This window comes from Haliaeetus albicilla, chromosome 5 (assembly GCF_947461875.1).
Source record: "Haliaeetus albicilla chromosome 5, bHalAlb1.1, whole genome shotgun sequence".
Classification (NCBI taxonomy): domain Eukaryota; kingdom Metazoa; phylum Chordata; class Aves; order Accipitriformes; family Accipitridae; genus Haliaeetus; species Haliaeetus albicilla.
The window spans coordinates 3,275,219-3,297,993 of NC_091487.1; the positions used below are offsets into that span (position 1 = coordinate 3,275,219).

Consider the following 22,775-nt stretch of genomic DNA (forward strand, 5'->3'; position numbering starts at 1 on the left):
AAAAAGTAAACAACAAGCTTCAAGTGAGATCTTTGCAACATGCTGTACTAGTGCACTGCAGAACAAAAAGTTTAGAGAAATACATGTTTACACTATCAGTCCAACATTTACAGTACCCAAAATAGTGGACAAGACAGGAAGTACCTTCAGCAGTTCGAGACAAATAGCTTTTAAGGGACTAATCAATATCGAATTATTCCTCTCTGGTCAGCAATAGCTAGCATGGAGACCTCTGCAAAAGATAAACTACCACCCTCTAAGTTTGTCTCAGAATTATATTGCCCAATGTATGGTCTGGCAGTCTGAAAAGGCAAGCCTAGAATTGCCAGAATAATGATTAAAATTGACATGCCAACACTGTTGCCCTCCACTGAGGCTGCCAAAAAAAATCTGCCAGTTCGTAAAGGATTGCTCCAGAGGAGGTGATACCAAATGGGTCAAGTATCCTCTCCTAAAAGGATAATGATTTTCAGCTGGAACTTTTAATAAATGGGAAAAGAACAAGATGGAAAAAAACCAGTCTCAGTAACCAACAGGGAAGGAATTCTCTATGAATACAACACAGGGAGAAGGAAGGTGACAGTCTGAATTCTAACAAGTCTATTGTAGAGTCACGCAAGGATGAACATTACTGTCCAGAAGTAAATACACTTAAGGTAAATATCATAATGTTTGAAGTAATTTTTGGTAGCTGTTTAGGCTCCAGGCCAAAGCTTGCTCATGTAAAGTAGAGTCTCATAAACAGCTCAATTAAAGTCATTAAAATTACTCATGTGTGTAAAGAAATTCTCATGCCTAAAACCTGTCAGGGTTAGACCAGCAGGTTGTACCAAAATGTGGAAGAACAACAGGACCACCAATTACCATACCTCTTACACTGGAAATAAACGTCTCCAATCTCTCTAGTAACTCCAGATCTCTTTCAAAATCGTAAAAATGGTGCTCTACCCAGTGGCGAAAAACATTTAATATTCTGAGGAAGGAGAGAAAAAATAAAATATTATGTTTCGTTTCTAAGGACTTCCAAGGCTCGTCCTACGTAAACACTAAATGAAACACAATTCTACAAAAAACGAGTTACTGATTCATGTAGTTGACGACTATCAAAATACATATGGACAGAGGGGCAGAACAAAGACTAAGCATGGCACCAGTGACCACAGAAGTCCCCAGGTATTTAAAACCTAATTTTCCAGTCTTGGCATATATATAGTTTGGTGGAGTTTTTAAATCTTATATAAAGAATGCTAGTGTTGAGGTGGTTTCAGAAGAGGAAAAAACTTATCAAAATCAGATGAAACTGGTATTTCTAATGTAATTTTCTGATTATTTTTTTTTAACTAAAAAGCTGATTAGGATCTCCCATTTGGTAAGAAACAAATTTATAATTATTTCTTTCCCGTACAGAAATTTCAGCTTAGAAGTTGTTGCGAGTGTACTGCCCTACTTTTACAACTTTTTGATTACACAAACGGCTGTACTAGATCCAGTACTTCTTTTAAGGATAACACTAAACTTTCTCTTGGTTTTTCTCTACACTTTCTTAAACAGACCACTAATAAACAAGCCTCTCAAAGTTAACTACAACTGCTCTTCTGCCTTCTACTCTTAGGGTGTAACAGAATAAAAAACTGTTTACCTGAAGAAGAGGCAAAACAAGTTGAGCTCGTACCTCAAAACTCTGATTTATTGGGGTGCACCGTATCACCTTACCTGAAGGGTGAGCAAAAATCTCCTACATCAACTAGTACAACAGATTTTCCCTGTGCCAGTTCAACAGGTGGGACAGGATGATGGGGTTAATGGAGAGCCCACGGTCTCAGACTCAGAGGAGATAGTTACAGTAAGATGTGGTTACTCCTGCCCCATCACCCCTTTGCAAAAGTGGCTCAGCTGTATGCAGGATGCTGCTGAACTCCCCCACTCTTTGCAGCTCAGGATATTAAGGTAAACCAGTGCTAACTGTGCATCAGACTACTGTTGGTGGTGCCTCAGCCCTGTAAAGTGGGGGCAAGAACATCTGAGAGGGACAGGGCAGACAACTGATTGTAATCTGCCAGTCTGTTGTGAGTCAGAGCACTAGAGAAGTTGGCTGGTTTAGGTTAGTCAAATGAAGGGTGCTCTATGTGAATACATCGAGAATTAAATAGTTCTCCTTTTCAAGTGAATAAGTTAAAGAATAAGGTTTATCACATGAAAGAATGGCTACCCAAACAGATCATTTAGGCTAGAAATTAATGACAGCTTCTAACTGTCAAAAGGAGTGATGTTTTGAAACAAGTTCCCAATAACAGTAATATAGGATCCTATCTAATCAGTCTTTTCCTTTGAGATATCATGGCAGTAATACTGAAAAAGCAAGAAAGATTGCCTGGTTGTGCTGACTGCATTTGCAGCTTAGCACCCCCTCTTTCTCATGACTTTGCATGCATTTCGTCTAGTCAAAGACATTACCATTTCCCTGCCTGTGTACTGCACACCATGTCTACAGCATTTTCTGCAAGATGGGGAGTAAGCTTTAGGGAGGGAAGGAAGAGGAGGAGGGAGAGACGAGCATCTTCACATTCTCCACCTTCTTCCCAAACCTCAGGTATCTCTTGAAGTAGCGATCAACGCTATTACCAATACTGGAATTTACAAAGTACTGGGCATACCAACCTAACAGCTCAAATTCAGGCACTTATTTTCAACTGTAAGACAGTTAAGAGTTTCAGGCTACTAGAAACATGTAGTATCTCCTAAATTCAAAGATTAACTATAAGGGTGTGTGTTAAATAGCAGCACATCTCATCAAGCAGGCACCAGTAAGAGGACTCAACTCACCAACCACAGCATAAATTAGACAGCAAAGAGTAGTTGTTACGATAAGAGGTATCCTAATCTCTCAAAGAAGGAAAGAAACCAGAAACCAAAACCAAAGACCCTAGAAACTTTGGAACGGGGCAGAGGTGTCAAACAGCTCAAACGTAGCATATGAAGGCAAAAGTGCTAAACTGATTTTGGAAATTAATAGCAAGAAACATAGTGAATTGCTGCCTCAAACTTTTCTACAGATTCCAGTTCATTGGTAGCCACTTGTCGTGCTCAGCTATGGCAGTCAGCAGTGCTGCAGGAAGATGCATCTGTAAGGGGCACTGTGAGGAGGTCCCCAAGAGACTTCCATCCTTGTGAGTAGAGTAAGCTACAAAAAATAGTAACAAAAGCAATACAACAGTATTTAAACTTTTGAGCCAATTATGTCACAAAAGCCCATTCTGTGTGAGTTTCTCTGAAGGGCCTCTATAGGCACCTATGTGGATGGATGCCAAAACAGTTACCAGAAAACAGCAAGCTGAAATTAGGAAAAGTATGTGCTGAGAAGTAGCATGTGAAGCTCTCCCAGAAATTGATAACTCTGGAGACTAGTGGTCCTGCTGAACCCACAGGAGCTGATAAACTGAGAACACCAAGGGTCTGATAAATCTGTACAAGGCCACAAGCACACACAAGTATGAAGGTTACGCTGAGGTTGTATAACTTGGGACTGCATCCAAGAAGGTGGCAGCAGCTATATATTGACAAATACTACAGTATTTTTTTTTTTTAACATATATGCATACAGGTATCTGATGAAGATAGGACGCTTAAGTGACTGTCTGAACACCTAACTTGAAGGTACTGGCATGTCAGTATGACCCTTCACTTTGACTAAACTGCTGTTGCTCCAAACAGGTAACTATAAATGACTGTGTGAGGGTACTGTGCGTATAGTTATCTGCCATTAACAGTAACATCTCGATGCTACTCATAAAAACAGTTTAACGAATAAAAGTTGTTCTAGCAAATATTGGTTGTGATCTGCGTCTCCTCCTGACTTGATTCCCTATCAGGGAAACAATTAGCCTCATTCATGCCAGAAACACTTAACTGTTCCCCCAGTTAGCTTGGTCATCAAGACCTTGAAGATTCACTGCAGCCTGTTGCAACGTGCAGTACAGACAAGAGTCTCCCTGTCTGCGCAAATACATCAACGGGGCTGGGAAAGGGAGTAAAATACCAGCAGGACTGAAAAAAATGGAAACAGAGAAACTATCTTCATAGGGCCTCTTAACAAGGAATCCATTCAAAATGCAGTCAGAAACACTTTCAGTTATACATCTCTCACCCACACCCGCTTTACATAGCAGCAATACAGCGTTCTTGTGGGTGGTGATCACAGCTGTGAGTGGCAGAGAACCAAAGTACAGTTGCAACAACAACAGAAGTCAGTATGACTAATCAGAACATGGTTTGGGATATTAGTCTGGTTGCAGACAGTGATAAGTCTCTACTTGACAGCACAGCAGTCTCCAAAAGAGATTACTGTCTCCAGGATCACCATATAATCAGTGAACTCAAACCTGGCTTTAACAGAACAAATTTAAAAGCAAATAAACCTGAGTTGTACTGGCTGGACATATTCCTTGCGAAATCGCTTAAGGTCTGCGCTGATAGGCTGCTCCCCTTTCTCAATTGCCAGCCTGTCTGCTTCAGTGGGCTCAGGCTCCGGGATTTCAAACCTATGAATAAAAGCACCAAGAAACCGATGGCAATTAAGATAAAACACAAACCCTTTATGTAGGACATGAAGAGCAATTGCATTTAAAAAAAAAATAAAATAAAATCAGTGCGGTGGAACTCAAGCACTCATCTAATATCCAGTTTGCCTGGAATTCCCTCCTCCCCTAGCTATGTAGTGCTAACACACCCAGCTCTCGCCCTGATAATTCGCTAGTTCTCTGGTCATCACAAGATGTCTAGACTAGGATATAAGGTTTTTAACTACCCTAGCTTGATTAAGTGAAGATTAGAAGAAAGCTTAAGAGCAGCTTTATCACACTGTATTAAAATGTTGTTTACATTAAGAGTCTGTGCCTTTCAAACAAACCGCTTAGAACACTTCCGTTCTTATTTGCATCGAGACTTTAGGCATACTCGAATACACTCTCATGATCAAGTTAAGCAGTTCAAAACATTACCACCCCACAGCTGATGCACACCAAGTGCTCCAGCTAACACTTAATTCAGGTAACTACTTTAAACTGGGAAAAGGAAGCTTGCACTAAAAACTTGCATTGCTGTATCCCGTTGTAAAAGTTACTGTTTTACAAGCTTCACTAAAACATGTGCCACATGGCACTGAGAATCCAAGCAGAAAAGGAGCAGGTAAATACACAAAGCCTTTCAGTATCTTCAGAAAGGATGACCAGTACTTACCTTTCAATCAGCAAACTCAACAGTTCCTGGGGCTTGCAAAAGGAGCGGTACGTGGTAAGGAAAGTACGTACAAAATTAGGATCTGTAAAGATAGAGTAAGAAAATAGTGGAGTGGGGTTTTTTTCATCCAATTGCAAAATATCAGAAATAATACTCATACACTCACAGAAGGTTTAAAGTGCAGAAAATACACTAAGGTTGTAAGTCCAGCACTGTAATTTTAAAAGTACCAGAAACGATACTGCTTGTGAAATTTCCATTTAGTCCTCTGACACATTTCCCCTGTAAAAGTACTCAACTGCACATACTATGTTCTCTCAAAAACTGTGTCTCAGTCTCAGCACGCGGAATGACTTACACTCCCTGTATATGCAGCTATTCCGTGGCTTCATAAAGACAAAGAAAACATGGTAGAACTAGGCTGTCTACTCTCTTCACATCAAAAATACCTATACCACCCCAACAAAACGCTATCTTACCTGTTCTTAAAAAATCTCCAGCAGTGGGGACTGCACACCTGCCCCAGCCACACCACTGCAAGCACACAACTACCCTCTGCAGAGCAGCCAACAGGGAAAACATGACAAGCAGCAGAGGCCTTACAAAGCAAATACATCTTGAACTGCTGCAGGTATCTCCACAAGCCACCACACCTCCCTCCTGCTGTTTCTCACCGCTACAGTAGGTGTGTTACCATGAGACGTGCCTATCCGCAAGCTACCACGTGTTTTATTGGGCCCACTCTGCTATATTACAAGTATTAAAGGAAAGACATTGTTCCCTTAATCTCTTTTAATTCCACTCTCTTGTACAGAGTTTCTTAGATGGTGAACAAGCAAGCCGATAAACAAATCACTTCACCGTGAGCCACGCAGGGTCATCATCTGGTCCTAATCCTGACATCCCTGCAGCAGACCTCCTCACAAGGGTAACGGAGGCAAGATGCTGCTACTGTGTGGTATGCAGCAGCTTCCAGAGCTGCCTGGGAGCAAATGAATGCTGAAATACAGGAAAACCTGGCCTAGAAAAGTGCATGTGCATACGTTCACTCAGAAGTGTGGATTTGGGGTTGTTAGGGGTTTCTTTTTTCTTGCTGTTCTGTAAATAGTCTTGAATCTGTCAGCATTAGGTACAGGTAGCTTAGACCAGCAGTCTTCAACAAGTGGGAATCGAATTTCTTCCAATAAACCCACAAAAGATTAAGACAAACACTGCTTTTAAGAAGGCTTAAATTCCCTGCAGAGCACTGCTCAACATTTTTAAGGGATCCATATATAGGAATGTGCTTGCAAGCTAAGAGTAATAGTGCTCTCATTCTATGATAATGCTGCTGAGTTTGCACCCTAGTCCTGCACTGGCCTGTTCTGCTTCCACGTCACATCTACATTCACTCTTCAGTACTATTTACAACACTTTAAAAGTAAATCTTCCCTCTTACCACTGAACAGGCAGGTAGTATCTCTGCTCTGCAGACAAGATCTGCAATTCTCTTAAAATGGGGGCTGCTACTCTGCTCTCTGACCTGTGTAGCTTCCTTTGTATTATTTTTGAAATTACTTATTTCTGTAAATGACATTCTCAATAAAACAGAAAGTACAAGCAATGTGCTACTAAGAGTGGCTCGTGGTTTAAATTCAAGAGTTTATTAACTCTGCATCTGCTGTCTCCCATGGTATCCTGGTATCAGCTGGGGACTTCTTTGACACGACAGAGGTCATTCTGTGAATGCAGAGCCATTGTGCTGGAGCAAGGCCTGCTTCAAACAAATATGAAACTAAGGCAAACGTCCGATAAACTGACAGTTCAAAAAAAATCATATCTTGACCTAAATACAAACAAAAAGCACCACCAAGATCTGCTGAGAGTCCCTCCACATGCTGTTAGTCATCGAAATGCCCTTATGGAGGCTGAGGGAGATGATTTTGTTAGTCTTGGCTCCAAACACTGTTTGGAAAAAGCACACAGAAACCCAAGAGGCAATGCTTTCATTGAAGATTCCCAAGGCCAAAGTGGCAAGTTGCGCTATAAAAACTAAAGTTACGCTATCAAACTAATACTCAAATACACCAGTTCATTCAGGAAAAGGGCTAACTCTACAAGCCACCAAAACCCATCACATTTTAGAAATTAATGACTCAGGACTCATAGACAACACAACTATGGATTACTTGTATACCAACTAGTTGCATCAATACTGAGCTTCAATGTGGGAAATGTTTTTTTTGTTTTTGTTTTTTTTACTTTTTAAAAAATATACAGCTCCACACTATCTAGCCTTGGTCTTACAAAAAAGACTCACTTAAATACTGGGCACTTTTGTAAAAAGCACAAAGGAGACCATTACTAAGTTTTACAAAAATTGCACACCACTTCCACCAGCACCCTTCTGTCAGCTTCACTGTGTTCCCTTTCAGTGCATGCTTTTCACTCCAAACCTAAGATCTAACACTTTCATCAACATTAGCACTTCATGTAACTACTACAAGGTTTCATTTCTGTGGCTTTAAGATAGTAAAGACTTTCACAGGAAAGTCTGAAGAATGCCAATTGTGATTTGTATCCTTTTCTACAAAGTGGCAGGTTGGAGCATAATAAACATAACCTCAACCTTCTTCTTCCTCCACAGTCACACAGCCCGTAATAGCACCACTGCTTGAGCCGTGATGGTCTCAGGAAACACACTACTGGTTCCTATTAGACCACTGATACTTTTTTTTTTTGGCGGGGGGAGGGCTTGCATACCCCAAATTTTCTTACAGCTTTGCCAGCAAAGCCAGTTGATTTGACAACAGATACCAGGGGTTTTTTTCTGCAAATCTTGCTTTATGCAGAGAAAAAACCCAAACAAACAAAAGATAAAAGGATTCATTTCATCACCAATACAAGCATAACCTTAAAAAAATATATAGAACACAAATGTACAGGATACCTGCATACATATGGTATGTTAACCTTTCAATTAATTTCACAACTGTTCCTCCTTTGATGATAGGAATTCCATTCCTGCTTTGCAAGTTGTCCTCAAAAACAATGTTATCTTCAGAGTCTTCCACTACAAAACGATACACACTTGGGCTAGGTAACCTCAGTGGCTGTTCATTTTCTTCTTGCAGTAACACTGAATCAAGCATCCTATCCAGAGTACTGCGATACTGGAGGGAAATCAGAGCAGCCATCCAATTACTCTTCTCTTCAGCAGTCTTGGCAGCAAACAGTATACTGTTGTCATCTTTAGACACCAGTTCAAAAGCATGTTTATATTCAGATGTGTCATCTTTATCAATAATCTGTATTTTCCTCATGATAATTTTTTCCTTCAGTCTATACTCTGCATTGCTGTAACCAGGAAGCCGTGATTGACCGTGATTAGTTTTACAGCTGATCATTAAACCATCAAAGAGAAAGATGTGGCGTTCATGTTTGGCTCCTATTTTTGTCAAGCTTCCTTCCATTATGAATTCATTACAGCACTGCCCAATATCTTTGCCTTCCCAGCCATCAATATTTTTCTGGATTTCATTCATTTTCTTGATGGCCAAGTGCTTGCTTCTTATTTGTCGGTTATAGAAGCGACAGACTGGCTCCCTTGAATGAACAAAAGAAAAAGTCATGATGGGCACACTCCACATTTGCCGACCCAAGAGACAGAAAAAAAAATCATCAACTGAATTCATTGTTTATATCATTATTTCTTTGCCATAAATACACCTTAACCAAGTTTACTATTCCAAAAAAGCCACATGCATTGCTTTGGCTAGGGAAGGAGTAAGATACTGACATTATTCAAAGAAGTGGACTGTGAAGGTTTTGGGCTGCTACGTGTCGTGGTTTAACCCCAGCCAGCAACTAAGCACCACGCAGCCGCTCACTCACTCCCCCCCATCCCCGTTTACAATGAAAACTGACATAAAGCCATGCCTTGAAAAGGAAATATACAGATTATCTAACAAGAAAAAAATTTACAATTCCTTCCACATCATTTATCTCCTTCTCTGCCAACTTTGGGACACCAGGGTAGTTTTGTGGATTATTACCCAGGCCGACGTCTTGGGGAGTGTTTGCTGTAAATCCGCTCCATGCTGCACTGCAGATTCAAAAGAGCAGTAATGGCTTGTTTTAAGCACTCCCGATCCTCTTCATCTTCACTGCATTCCTGCAATTGCTGGGACACAATAAACATTTTTATTTCAGATTTATCTAATTTATAGAAGGGTAGGAAGGATGAAAAATATTTTTACACGGTGTTATCCACTGTACTCAGAGAGGTCAGCGACTTCAAGTCAATGAGACCGTTATTACTAGAAGCACACTCAAAACTAGCTATGCATGTAACTAAAAAACATTTGTCAGATATTCAGAAGTCAGTAGATCTCAACAGGAGAGAGCAGGAGAGAGTTTAGAAAGAAAACCCTTTACCATTCTACTGAGAGTCAATGCTAATTGTCATATACTGTTTTCCTGTTATCTTTTCAACAATGTCCTGTTTCACAACTGATTTTATTAAATAGTTTGGAGGTTTGAAATAGCCGAGAATTAAATGCTGGTTTATGTAACTATGCGTAGCATAGCATTCCTTCAATGAGTCAATCTGAACATTTCAGAGCAAAGTTAAAAGATGGAATGACCAAGATTCTCTGTTTGCTCCTTACCATTCTAAACTCTGCCATCTTCAGCAAACTCATCTATTTCCAGAAGAAATGTCAATTTTGCACAGTGCAAACTAACATAGTAAAAAAAAAAAAAAGTCTGAAATTCAAGATTTGCTGCTAATAGCAAAATGTAAAGGCAGCGAGAATCAGTGTACTTCCTTTTTATAAAGACCAGATCTGTCTCCACTACTAGGAAGAAACTTATTGAATTATAGAATTCAACAGGCTTTCATTTCATCTCCATACACTTGGTAGCAATATGCTTTGAGCAAAGCCTATTCACAGAGTTTCTCTTTTTGGTTCTTTAAGGTGATCACTCCTAAAATACTACTGATTATAAATAAAAGATATTTTTCTTTTTAACCCCTTTCATGTTCAAGATTGTATGAATTTTTAAGAAAAATCAATCAAATAGATTGCTGGGTGAAATCAAGACAATATGCCACGCAGTTTTGGATAAACTCTGTTTTACCTACTACTTCAAGAGAATTCTTACTTACAATCACTCAGCATGGCAGAAGCCTTCTTTTCCTTTCCCCACTATGCTCCCTCAGCAAGGATATGTAGCTTCCTCTAAAAGTAATTGAGAGAACAGGATTTGACCAGATTGGGCCACTCTTTTAATGTAATTTAAATTACTAAAATTTTTATTTTTCACATGCCCAAACAACCTCCATCTTGCATAACAGAGAAACAAAAGTTTCATGGCCAAAAATTTCTGGGAAGTTTATGAGCTGAGGAACAGTACAGGGAAGGGAAAAATAAGATGTCTACCTCTGTGGACACCCTTCTTTTCCTTACTATCAGCCACAGAAAGGCAAAGAACATAAATATAGTGTGAAAAGATGACAAGTGCAAAATCCTAAAGGTGGGAAAAGCTATCGAGTCTGATAAAATACTCTTTCTCCTCACATGTCCTGAGCAGAATTTCTTGCATCACCTTTCCAAAGGGAGCTGTGTTTGGCAGTTAACAGACATCAAGTGGCATGTTTTGCTTTTTTTGTATTAAGAAAGAAAAAAAATATACATACACACATTTGGAAGTAATCTAATCTATTTCTACACCTTAATGCATAGATTCCTGAAGATCAGGCAGAGCACCTGAAGCATATCTCATTCTCTGTAACCGCTGGACTAACATCTGCTTTTCCAAATACCAGTTCTTAACAAGCATCTTTCTGATTAAACAGCAGATGCAAAAGTGTAACATGCTTGCTAGACAAAGAAAATATGTAAACCTTTAGAAAAGGGAAAAGGGGGCCTGTATTTAAAATACCAGTGATGATAAGCTGAGAAAATGAACTCTTCAATATCCTATACAGAAAATTGTCAGAAAATAGTAATGAAGAACACTGTTCACTTAAATTATACCACGGTGATCCTGTAGAATACTGACTGGGGCTTCTCTGTCAGTCAATCATTAGGTAACAGTGGGAAAGATTAAAAGGCTGAATTTCATATGTTTTGGGTTGCTTGATAACAACACAGCAAGTCACATGCAAGAATTAGGGATAATCTTGTGCCTGCAAGTCACATGAGAAGGAAGGATATACTCTCTATTCAATACAGGAAAGCCTTGGACTTGAACAGAGACTTGAACAGACCTTCAGGATTTTAATGATACACCTAACTGGCATCTTGCTCAGGATTCGGATGGATTATATGACCCCTTGTGTTCTTTGCACTGCATTCAAAGAATAACATTTCCTAGACCTCTGACACATTTATGAAAGCATACCTGGAGCTTGAAAGTCTGATGAAACATTAAGCTCTCCTCTACGCTGCCAGCATGTAGAGCATTCATGCTTGGAAATGCCAAGCACAGTGTTTTAAACCCAAATACTCTGATAATCAATTAAAGATATCACAGTCAGAATCCATCTGGGTTACCTGTTAGCAAGACCTAACAACTTTTGATCACTACCACTACTTCTTCCTTCAAGATAGTTTTATTTCTTTAGTGTGAATTCCTTCAACCTTTGCTATCATCATTCATCCTGAAACAACCTACAGCAGGTTCATTTTCTGTCAATACTTGAACAAGCAATCAACATTAAAGGGTCATCAGGGCCTGCCCTCTGGCTCAAGGTGCTCAAAGACTATTTCCTGGTGACCTCTATATGGCTGTGAACAAAAAGCTGCCAAACCAAACAAATTCAACGTGGGGATCTCCAAACTGACATCCAGCCCTTATGCCTCTTGCTTAGGCAAAAAGGAGTCTCCGACGCAGATCCTGCATCAGAGGCTGCACAAACAAGTTTTTGCACCAAGAAGAAAAGTTCTACAGCTTGAAAGAATTTTCAAGCTTTTCACACTTTAATTTCATTCATTTTAGTTTTGCTATTTTGCAAAATAGCAAACATCGAGGCCTGCATTTCTGTAAATCATTCATTATTTTATTTACCTCCCAATTCAGTAGGAGTTTTTTGGTAACTTTCTTTAGGAGTAACAGTCTCAATCTTAGCTTCTCTCCCTACTGAAGCCATGAAAATATGAGTATTCTGTTGCTTTTCTGCTTCCATTTTACTAGGTCTTTTTCAGCCAAGGTTCCTAGAGACAAATACAATGGTAACAGAGAAGCGGTAGCAACAGTTTGTAATATAGTAACAGTTGAATAAATACTTTCTCTATCCTTAACAACACTCTGCTTTTTAAAAATCACTGCAGTAAATTTAGGATGTTTTCAAACTGCAACATAAAATTCAAATTTTAAACCTGCAACTAAAGTGATCACAACAAAAGACTCTGTATTTACCATTATTCACTACAGAGTGGTATTTAAGATTTCTGCTCTGCTCCATGCTCGCAAAGTTAGAAAGATTCAAGACAGCCAAGCGCCAGCCTCTGCAGCTGAATTCTAATTCTATTCAGAAATCACTATGGATAAAGGTCAAATCTAATCATTTTCACTGCTAAAATTCCCTAGTTAAAAAAGGCATCGCCTAATATTATCTTTTATGCAGCATCCAGCTGTATTATCCAAGTTAAAAACAAACAGAAGAAACAATATTTTTGCACTATCTGCCAGACTTTATTCTTCAAAGATATGAGGACATTTAAGAATGTGCATGTATAACCTGATCCCATCAATACTAACAGGAGTTATGAGCAGACTCAGAGCCCCCAAGAGACAAGACAGAAAACTCTTGCAGCATTACAGATTTAAAACAGGCTATCAAAACCAAATTCTCTGCTCTGTGCCATGGTTTAAAACAGAAATAGTAGCCACCCTTTCCTGTCACTGAAGAAAAAGCTACCAAGTTTGCATGCAAAGCATTTAATCTTAAGTTTTGAAAACACACAAAACTCTACTCAATAAGGCATATATGTTAATGTTTCCCTAAAAAGCAGACAAACACTACACAGCTTGTAAAATCAGTTAAATGTTTAGATTCTCCCAAAGCTGCACCATATGATTTCATTCTTTGATTTCATACTGATGCACTCCATTTCCCAGCTTTAAGACACAATGGGGTCATTAATTAGCCTGACCTTCAGCATGGTACAGGTCACTAATCCAATTACATCTTTTAAACGTGAAAGAAGAACATTTTAAGAAGTTCCACAGAATTATCGTATGCAACTGACCCTTACGGAATGGGAAGTTACAGTATTTTGTAAGAGAGATGTTATCTGCAAAGCTATCAGTGCTTACTTCACAGCAAGGCTGGCAGAACCATGCCATGCTTCTGCTGTCATCCTTTAGTTCTTTGATCAGTTTATTTTCTTTTGAAAGATGTCCTTATAGAAACGTAAGCTTTATGAAGGTAAATATTAAAACTATGGCAATGTAAAGTTTCTGTTCTCAATAGAGACAGTACAGTAATCTAGAGAAAAGTTCACTGACCCTTAGGGTTGTTTTGGTTGGGGTTTTTTTTCAGCTTTGTTAACTGTTTTCTAAACTGACTATCAACAGAAATGCTTAAAGATTTAAAATTTATTGAGACCACTTGGATCTAAACCTGTCTACAAAATATTGGTAATCCATACATTGGAGATGTGTGATTCATGGGTGAAAATAAATCATGCTTCTATCTACTTACCTAAATCAGGATATGTTAAAAAAAAAAAAAAAAAAAAAAAAAAAAAAATATCACAGCAGACATAATGAAAACAACACTAAACTTAAAAAAAAAAAAGTGCCAGATATTAACTACAGACCTGGTCTTAAAATGATTGCTATTTTTTGGCTTGAGATTATTCCGAGAAAATTTTATATTATATTATACATAAGTTCTATGTTGCAAAGTTTCCTTTTCTTTCTTTGTAGAATTAAATCCTTTGAAATACAAAGGAAGACTATATAACACACTTGTACAACACTGCTAGTATCACTTTTTACACTGGGAATTTAAAAGTGTAATTTCTGTTGCTATTTCAAAATGTCAGCTATAGCCACAGGATATTTCACCTGTTTAATTTAAGTATATCCCAGTTAGTTAATAATTCAGTTACCCTTATAAGCATTACAAACTTTCCCAACACAATGGGGCAAAGAGAAACTGTTTTTCATTATCCTCAACTACTTAAACAAAGCTCTGATCTAAGTATTTTTCAAGATAATTGCATTTTCTACAGCAACATTATTTTTCTTATTCAAGAATGATTATTATAGATCTCAGATGTTAAATTTCTGCTGACTGCTGGCCTCTCTTCTTGTAACTCACAGCAAAAACATTTGCTTGTAAGCAAAAAGATACATGCTTAGTTACTTTTTGGCTTTTAGCTGTTATACCCAAGGGAAATATCTACTGATGTTAACCACCTTGCTAGCACACATCACAATAAAATATGTGCCAAGTGATCTGTGGTCAAACCAATAGAGGCTGTTCTAAAATAAGTAATGCCTCAATCGGCAGAATTGCTCATAAATACAGACTAGATGCCAACCTAAACAACTTGTATGGTAGGACCTCCTGTATGTCCTACAGGAATAACTTTTTATCATCTGAATCAGAATTCCATAAAGCCTGACATTTCATCAGTGTAATTTCTTAGAAGACAGAAAATAAGAAAATAGTAGTGCCTATTTTCATTCCTCCTCAATATGCAGAAAGTGTGGTATGCTATGAAAAATGATATTTTTTGCTGTACCTCTTCCATTTAGGGCTCAGGACAAATGATTGAACATTAAGAACAGATTATTCTGACTCTGCTGAAAGGAAGTGCCTCCCCAACCCCCAAAGTAAGATCAGCTGTGCTGCAACTGGAGTGTGACTTGAGACTGAGAACACTGATCTGCATTATGCCTAGCTTTTTCTGAACAGACAAACAAATTCAGAAGTCAAGGAAAGAAGAAATTTGATCTGCATATCAAATTTTTAACTGTATTAGAACTCAAGTTTAATAAAGGTTTATTTAATAAAATAGTTACTTCAAATGTTCATATCAGAGCAACAGATGCTTTTGCAGGTTTTTTTTTTTTTACATGATTTTACTTTTCAGACATATAGTAACTGGTGTCAAATTAATGTTTTCATTTCTTTCAGTGTTCAGAAGCAGTACTGAAAATCTAATCACCTATTTAAAAGCTCAGATTCTCCACATTAAGAAATGTTTTTGGCAGGAAACAAGAGTGTGGCTTCATTTACCTGTAGTAACTCAAAGTAGTGCAAACAATGATAGACTGGGATAAGCATGAGTCGTGGGAGGACGTATCGTACAGCTTCTTTAAACCCTTCAGCAGTAGACTGAAAAGGAAAAATAAACAGGGTTACTTGCACTGAAATACTCAAAATGGTACTGGACAAGGGCCTGAAGTTAGTACTGCTTTGAGCAAGATGGTTGTGCTAGACACATCCAGGGTGTCCCTTCTGATCTACGTTACTCTATGCTTACATCTAGTAGTAAGGAAGACAATAAAGTTTGAAAAAACATTTTTTTTTGTCCAATGAGACTCTGTAAGATTCAGAGACACTTAAACGGTCTGACATCAAGCAAACAGAACCTGTAAACGCCCTCTTCCAGGCACTGCAAGCACGCTTTTGCAAACAGCTTCGGGTGGATTTTGATCCATACTCACTAGTAAACCCATAGCTCTGAAAACACCCCTAACCCTCCCAAGAAATGCTAGCACAATCTGTCTCCTTAAATTGGTAACCAGTTGGATGGTCCATATTTTTGCCAGAAGTAGCAAATCAAATTTAAGAAGCTAGAGGACCAAGTTACCTACAAGTCATTTTATAAGCATCTTTTAATTGACGTAGAGGTGCTCATATCGCAATCCCTAGCACCTTTGTGTTTCAGCACTGTCTGCAGAACTCAATTAATAGCATTAGTTCAAGGTGACAACACCTAAAAAATAATGCACTGACTACGGCTAAGCTGCACACCTTATTCCCCAGTCAATAGCCACATCTCAGAATGCAGAAAATGCTTGAATATACTTTGAAAAAGGCTTATACCCATTTCCAAAACAACACATTTTACCCTGGACCACAGTTTGCTGCAGAATTTAAAGAAAACACTGGAATGTTAAAGACCAGTCAGGACTCCCATACAATCCAATAAACTTGTCACCAACTTCCCTCTAATGTCCTTTTCTCCAAATTATGTATGCTGTGCTTCAATTTACATCCAATGACACCACAGAAACATGGAGGTCTCATCAAGTACTCAAGAAATTAATGTTAGTATCTCCTCTCCCTCAGAAACTGAGTATCACAAGTTTAAGACTTTGAAAATGAGTTCAAAATCTTTTCCCATTCCCAGCAGTTAACTTAATTCAGGTTGTAAGATGAGGAGAGGTTTTAAAGGATGGTGAAATCCCTGCCATCTTCCGTATCAAGATAACTATTGAACAGAAACTGAATTACCTGATCTTCTTTTTGGAAATGACCTCTCCCCCCTGTTTAAGACTTCTGGCTGCATCTCTCTGCAATTGCCAGAGACAGCTCATATACGTCCCATGGCCCAGAGCTCGGACCTCCGCCTTCGCTCCACAGCTTGGAGAAGCGTGAATGAACATCCCTAGGAAAGCCCAAACCTTTCTATGGTGAGTAGAGTCAGAAAGGAGGCCAGATGCACTGTCAAATAACTCAGTTACCAATTTAATCTGGAATAGGGCTTTGGGCTTTAAATTTGCTAGGGAGGTAGGTAAAGGGCCTTATTTTATTCATGAAGTAGTATTTAAGAGCGAGATGATCCAGCTTACCAAGCACTCAGAGCTGAAGAGGAAACACTCACCCTGAATGAACGGCTCAGAGGAATCTCGGCTTGCAGACATGGGCCCCAGTGAACCGTACAAACTAAGCACTACTACAATGGGTTTAGCTGGGAGCACCACTGACCAAACACTTACTCAGCAGCTTCTCTAAGTGCATTTCTAAACACAAGCTCCGTCTTCTGAACAATAGTCTTTAATACATCTGCCACGTTGGCAGAAGGAAGTAATAAAAAAATAAAAATATTACAGACGATCTTGCTGGATAGTCCTATTAAAGAAATGATTCAAGAAAAACTGCCATTCCCAGCCTCAGTGCTGAACAAGGGGGCCTGGGATATGTATGGAAGAAAATGAAAATGCTGTGCCTGGGTGCCTGTGTTTGGTGTTAAAAGGCAAAACAGAAATAGAAGTGGCAGGTATGAGAAGTCACGCTCTATTCTCAAGCCATAGAGTCTGTTGAGGACAAAAAAAAACCTGCAAAAGACTCATGGATGGGTCAGAGCTATGTCTAGTTTTTCAGGAAGAGGCAGAGTCCAAATATCTTACACTGAGGAAAGGTCAGAATCTAGAGGATTTCTTCCTCAGTAGGAAGTAAAGAATTACTGAAAAAATTCAAACCTTTGAAATACAAGAACTAAAGCAGTTCAGTATTTCTCATTTGCACTCACCTGAAAGTGGAGAGCAACAGCAGGTTTTGCCATTAAGTTATTAAAATGCTCATGAAATTGTGGAGAGAGAATATCCTGGGACAAGGTTTCATATGGATCAAAGGCTTGCTCCTAAATAAAAACAGAGAATTATATACATACATGAAGGAGGCAAGATATTTCTGTCCTAGCTGGTACAATTAATTCCTTTAATAAGCTGATACACAAGTGGAACTTTTCAAGAAAAAGATCGATTTTGCAAAACAAATATTCAGTAAACCACAACCCTTCTTCACTTCCAAATTTTAAAAGCACACAACATTTTCTCAGCATTCCTCAACCTCACCATACTTAGCACTAACACAAAATCTGTTTTACTGAATCAGTGGGAACCAAGAGAAGTTTCTGCTTTCAGCCCACCCACATTTCACACAGAATAGCAATTTGACTCCTCTCTGTCAATAAAGAATGACACTTCAGAAAGAAGTGCAGGTAAAGATGAACTTTGGAGACTGTCCCAAGGAGGCATTGTTGTACCACCACCATTTCAGGGTACATCACGTAAGAATGGTCAGTCATAAGCACTGGACTTCTGCTCACTTCTCTGGCCGTGTTGGAAGGCTGGGAAAATATCTCTGGGAGAAAGCAGCTAGTCTGGAAAGAGTCTGAGAGGGAAATGTTCTAACGACACCAAGGGTTTCAGGTGCAAAAATTATGGCTCTGGACAAAGTATCTGTCTGTGATTCCATAATATCAGCTACAGCAGGACGGGATGAAAACCTGACTGTACATGAATCTGCAGGAATAATTTATGACTGCTCATAGATCACCTGCTCCAAAGCCTGTCAGGCTGTTCCCCAGTCTCTGCAGATTCATTGGCCTGAATCACTCATGAATCACCGGGTTATCCGGTGCTGATGGCACAATGCCCAGAATAAGCTCATACCTTTTTTCACCTTAATGCAGAAGTGCTTGTCAGAATACAGGCTGCAGGATTTGGGAGTACCAAACACCACAAAGGCTCGTTTGAACATTCAGGTGAAGTCTCAAGTCTTCCATCTGCAGGGGGTCCAGGGGATTTCTTACCTTACTCACGGGGCAGCTGCAATTAAACTCTTTGTGGGGAGGAGAGGCACAGAATGCATGCTCTTTTCACATGCAAATTGTAATCATCACTCTCAACTCTCCTCATCAAGTTCTAATCATCGCTGTCCATTCGCATTAGATTGTATCTCGGAGGGGGGACGAAAGGGGGGGAAGGTTTGGCACTTCAGCAGCAGCAGCTGAAGAGAAATGATTAGACACTTCTAACTGAACAGGCTGGTTTCCTTAAGCAGAATCTGAATCCAGTTTACAGCCTGGTTGGTTTTTTTTTGTTTTCGGGTTTTTTTTTTTCGTTTACTCCACATCTGCCCACTACCTGCAAGCATACCATAGAGGGGTCTTATTTTACAGCATCCAAATTAAAGACAGGGGACAATAATACCGCATATAGAGTTTGTCTTTGCCATATTAGCCACGAAAAAAATGAACATAAACCTCTGCAGAAGCAGTAAGTCAGCCATGGGGTGTGGGTTCAGCTGCATCCAGAGGTAGTAAGCACGAATGGACTGATGGCTGCAGCTGCTCCACCGGCTCGGTCCACCGCTCCACAGGACACAAGCAGAGCGCAGAGCTGCAACTGCTGCTCAAAATGTAATCTTGCGTACAAATCTACTGGGGGAGCCAGACCAATACATATTTATTCTGCACTGTCTTTTTAAACTTTTCACTGCATTTCAGAAGTGTTTTCAGTTTCTTCCACTCAGACTTTAATCAGTATTTTTAATTTTTGGCTTTGTTTTTTTGAATGCAAGATTGAAACTAACTGCATTAGGTATCTTCCCCACGAGACTAATAAAAAAAGGGGGGAGAGGGGGTTTACACTTGCAATGTTGCAAAAGTTACTGAAACATGGAGACATTAACTTGATGCCCATATAAATTATCTTAATGCAGCATACAGTTCTGGACTGGTGTTTATACGTTTCAGCCCCTTTTGCTGTAGCGCACTGGTTTCTACCTTTTTTGCTTTGTGGATACCTAAAACTTCTCCTATGGAAATGCAAATACCAGCATAACAAATTTACAACCTACTGATAATAACCTTGCTTTATTAGCTGCCTTCTGAAGACCACTTCAAAGTAGCACAGAGACCCTCTGCCCTCGGTTCTGAGGCTCTCCCGCCACTAGCTCAACATCACTGAAGAGATTATCTCAGGTAATCATTAAAACACATTGCAGTAGTTAGAATTGTAAAAGTTACCGCCAAGTAAAATTTTTTTTACCAGCAGATTAACAAATATCCATCTCCCGCTCATATGCGTAAGGCATCAAGTTTTTGAATTTCCTCCACACCAGGAAAAAAATGTTCTGTTTTCCCTGTACTTCCTTATCTCAAAAGCACGACAATATTTATGTTTAAACCTTCCAGAGAACTGATGCAGAAAAACAGACAGAGCAGGAAGACCCCAGCTTGCAAGGGTTGTTTGTTTCCAATTATCCTTCCAAATAAGTTGAAGGACCTTTATAATGGAAACACTAAGTGAACAAGCCTGGCAGTCAGATAGGCAGAGCAAAACTTCACTTTCATATCTCTCTTTTAATGATCCCTGTTGCAAATACTCACAGAAAGATGATCTCAACATGTGAGATGATCAAACGAACAGCCTAGTTAATACAGAGCAAGACCTCCTTAACGGAATTATTAAATTCAAACTTACTCCCTACATAAAAAGGTTTGAAGAATAATCTGTTCTTAATTTCCTATTTAAGTTTTTCAGTTAATGAAAATCAGGTGAGATTTTTACACATTGAAAAGGATTTGTTTCCTTTAAAGCACAGGATGCCTAAGAGTAGCTTTTGCAATAAACTGACATAGATATGTTTTCCAGGATAGTGCTGTACTATTTCAAATTTTAAGTCTTTTTTCAATTTTAATGTAACAGCTGTTTACTTTATTTCATTGTTCAAATGCTTCTCCTTATCATTATATAAGCAATTATGCTTTAACAACTTAAGAGCTAACACCTTGTCAACTGGACTTTCCTACTGATACGTCACATGAGTGGTTTATTGAAGTAATGCCAGGAAAACTTTATCTTTACAGTATATTCATAAGAGTGGCACATGGGCTGAAGGACCTGTATTCTTCATACCCACAAAAATGTAATCATTTTCCAAATGGTACTGCTGTGTTCATGCAGTCCTCAGATTTTAAAAACTGAACATACGTAAAAGTGAAATGGAAGTTTTATGGGTTGTCATTTTCTTCATAAACATCGTAATTTTAAGATAAAACCCATAAACTTCACATTCACCATGTGGTTCATCCAAGCTATTCTCTCTCGGGCCAGAACATCTCATTTGACTTCCTCTGCCATACAGTCAATATGGTTTACATTTTGGTTCAGAAAAACTGGGCTCAATACCCCTCTCAAGAAAAAGCAGACTCCATTTAGCATGTCCAAAGACAGCAAAAACTCCACACCTACCTTGGTAATTTGTTCCAAGAGTTAGCTCCCCTGACAGTTAGCGAGGTGTGGTACATTTCTAAGCTGAACTGTCCTCTTGCCTTTCAGATACTGCTTTTATTGCTGTGCACCTCTCTGCTGAATTCCAGAGTCATTTTCTACTCTATTTTCAGGTCATGAAGGTACCTATATACCTATCCTGTTTTGACTAAACTGAGCTCTATCTCACTGTAAAGCACCTTCTCAAAAACTTCAGTTTTGTGACTCTCTTCCGTAGCCCTTCTAGTACTTCAATGCCCGTTAAAAAAACAAACCTGCCAAAATAATTGTTAATAATGTTCCAGTACGAGCCACAGCAAATCCACATGCAGTGTCTTCCCTTATTCCTACTCTTCAATATCTATTTTATAGGTCAATGGGTATCGATAGCACTTTTGCTACAATACTGAACAGTAAGTTTCTCTTCAGTTGCACGGCTGTTTTGATACTGCATTCCTTCCCAGAGTCATTGCTTTGCAGAGACATTGCCCATTCCAGATGTACAACAATGCATTTGCCTGAATTAAGAACACATTTTGTTTGAGTTAGCTCACTGTCCAGAGTTATGCAAGTCACTCGTCTTGCAGATCTACCTCTAGCTGCTATGATTTTTGGTAGCCCTGGGTCTGACACCAGTGCCTACAAAAATCAAAGCACCACTTTCTTTCAGTAAGCAATCCCAGGTAGTTACTTTTCAAATCCACATCCCTACAGGATCATAGCAATTAATTTCCACTCTGAAATAAGCTTTTAGTTTTGTGCTTACCTGCTTGATACAGTTTCTGTGACGAGTAGAAAAAACACTTTAGCTTAACCTACTAAAGAATGCATAGGGAAGATCTCTGTTCAGAGCTTACTGAAAGGACATTTTACAACTTCAAATTTATTGGAGATATCAGAGTCATCACCAAAAGTTTACTAAGAAAATAAAACAATCAAAAAAAAAACAACCCACCAAAACACACCACTTCTCCCCCCCCCCAACCAACAGAACACCATACCTCTGCAAGATCCTCAAAGCAGCTGCCAGCCAGAGGATGAGGACTACTTTCATCAGTCATTTCAACAGTATCCTCAATCAACCCTAAAAGCTTCACTGTCAGCTCATGAATATCCGAAATGTTGCTAAATATCACATCAATATCCTGTAAACATAAAACTTATCTTAGTACTGTTCAGAATAATTTATTTTGCTTATGTAAATATCAGAGCATTTTTTGTGATGTCTGAACCAAGAGGTAAGTGGAGAGGAGCCAACAAAAAGCTAGGAAGAAAGTTAAGTTGCATGGTCTTCCCATCCCTGCAGGCTTGCCTGGGCACATCCAGCCTTGCACAATTCTCACCCCGACGAAAGAAAGCACACCATCCTTCCCAGGCTGGAGCAGCAGCAGTCCCGGGACAGGCTGTTCAGTGCTTTGGACAGAAATGCCTGGCCTTTTCAGCCACAACTCACAGCTGTTATTTTCCCCTCTGCTGATTCTTGTCTCTCAGAACACAACAGGAAGGAGGCAATTTAAAGCAGCTCCAAG

General features: G+C 39.2%; 1 protein-coding gene across 1 annotated transcript in view; it reads right to left on the bottom strand.

Moving 5' to 3' along the window:
- Nucleotides 1–22,775, bottom strand: part of SOS2 (SOS Ras/Rho guanine nucleotide exchange factor 2) — a 56,041-nt gene that overhangs the window by 12,297 nt on the left and 20,969 nt on the right. The window contains exons 6-13 of the mRNA XM_069783024.1: nt 22,248–22,391; nt 17,718–17,828; nt 15,476–15,574; nt 9,270–9,397; nt 8,165–8,820; nt 5,236–5,317; nt 4,416–4,538; nt 870–973 (exon numbers count right to left, since the gene is read on the bottom strand). Coding sequence (XP_069639125.1) covers nt 870–973; nt 4,416–4,538; nt 5,236–5,317; nt 8,165–8,820; nt 9,270–9,397; nt 15,476–15,574; nt 17,718–17,828; nt 22,248–22,391 — 1,447 coding nt within the window. The remainder of the gene's footprint in view (nt 1–869; nt 974–4,415; nt 4,539–5,235; nt 5,318–8,164; nt 8,821–9,269; nt 9,398–15,475; nt 15,575–17,717; nt 17,829–22,247; nt 22,392–22,775) is intronic.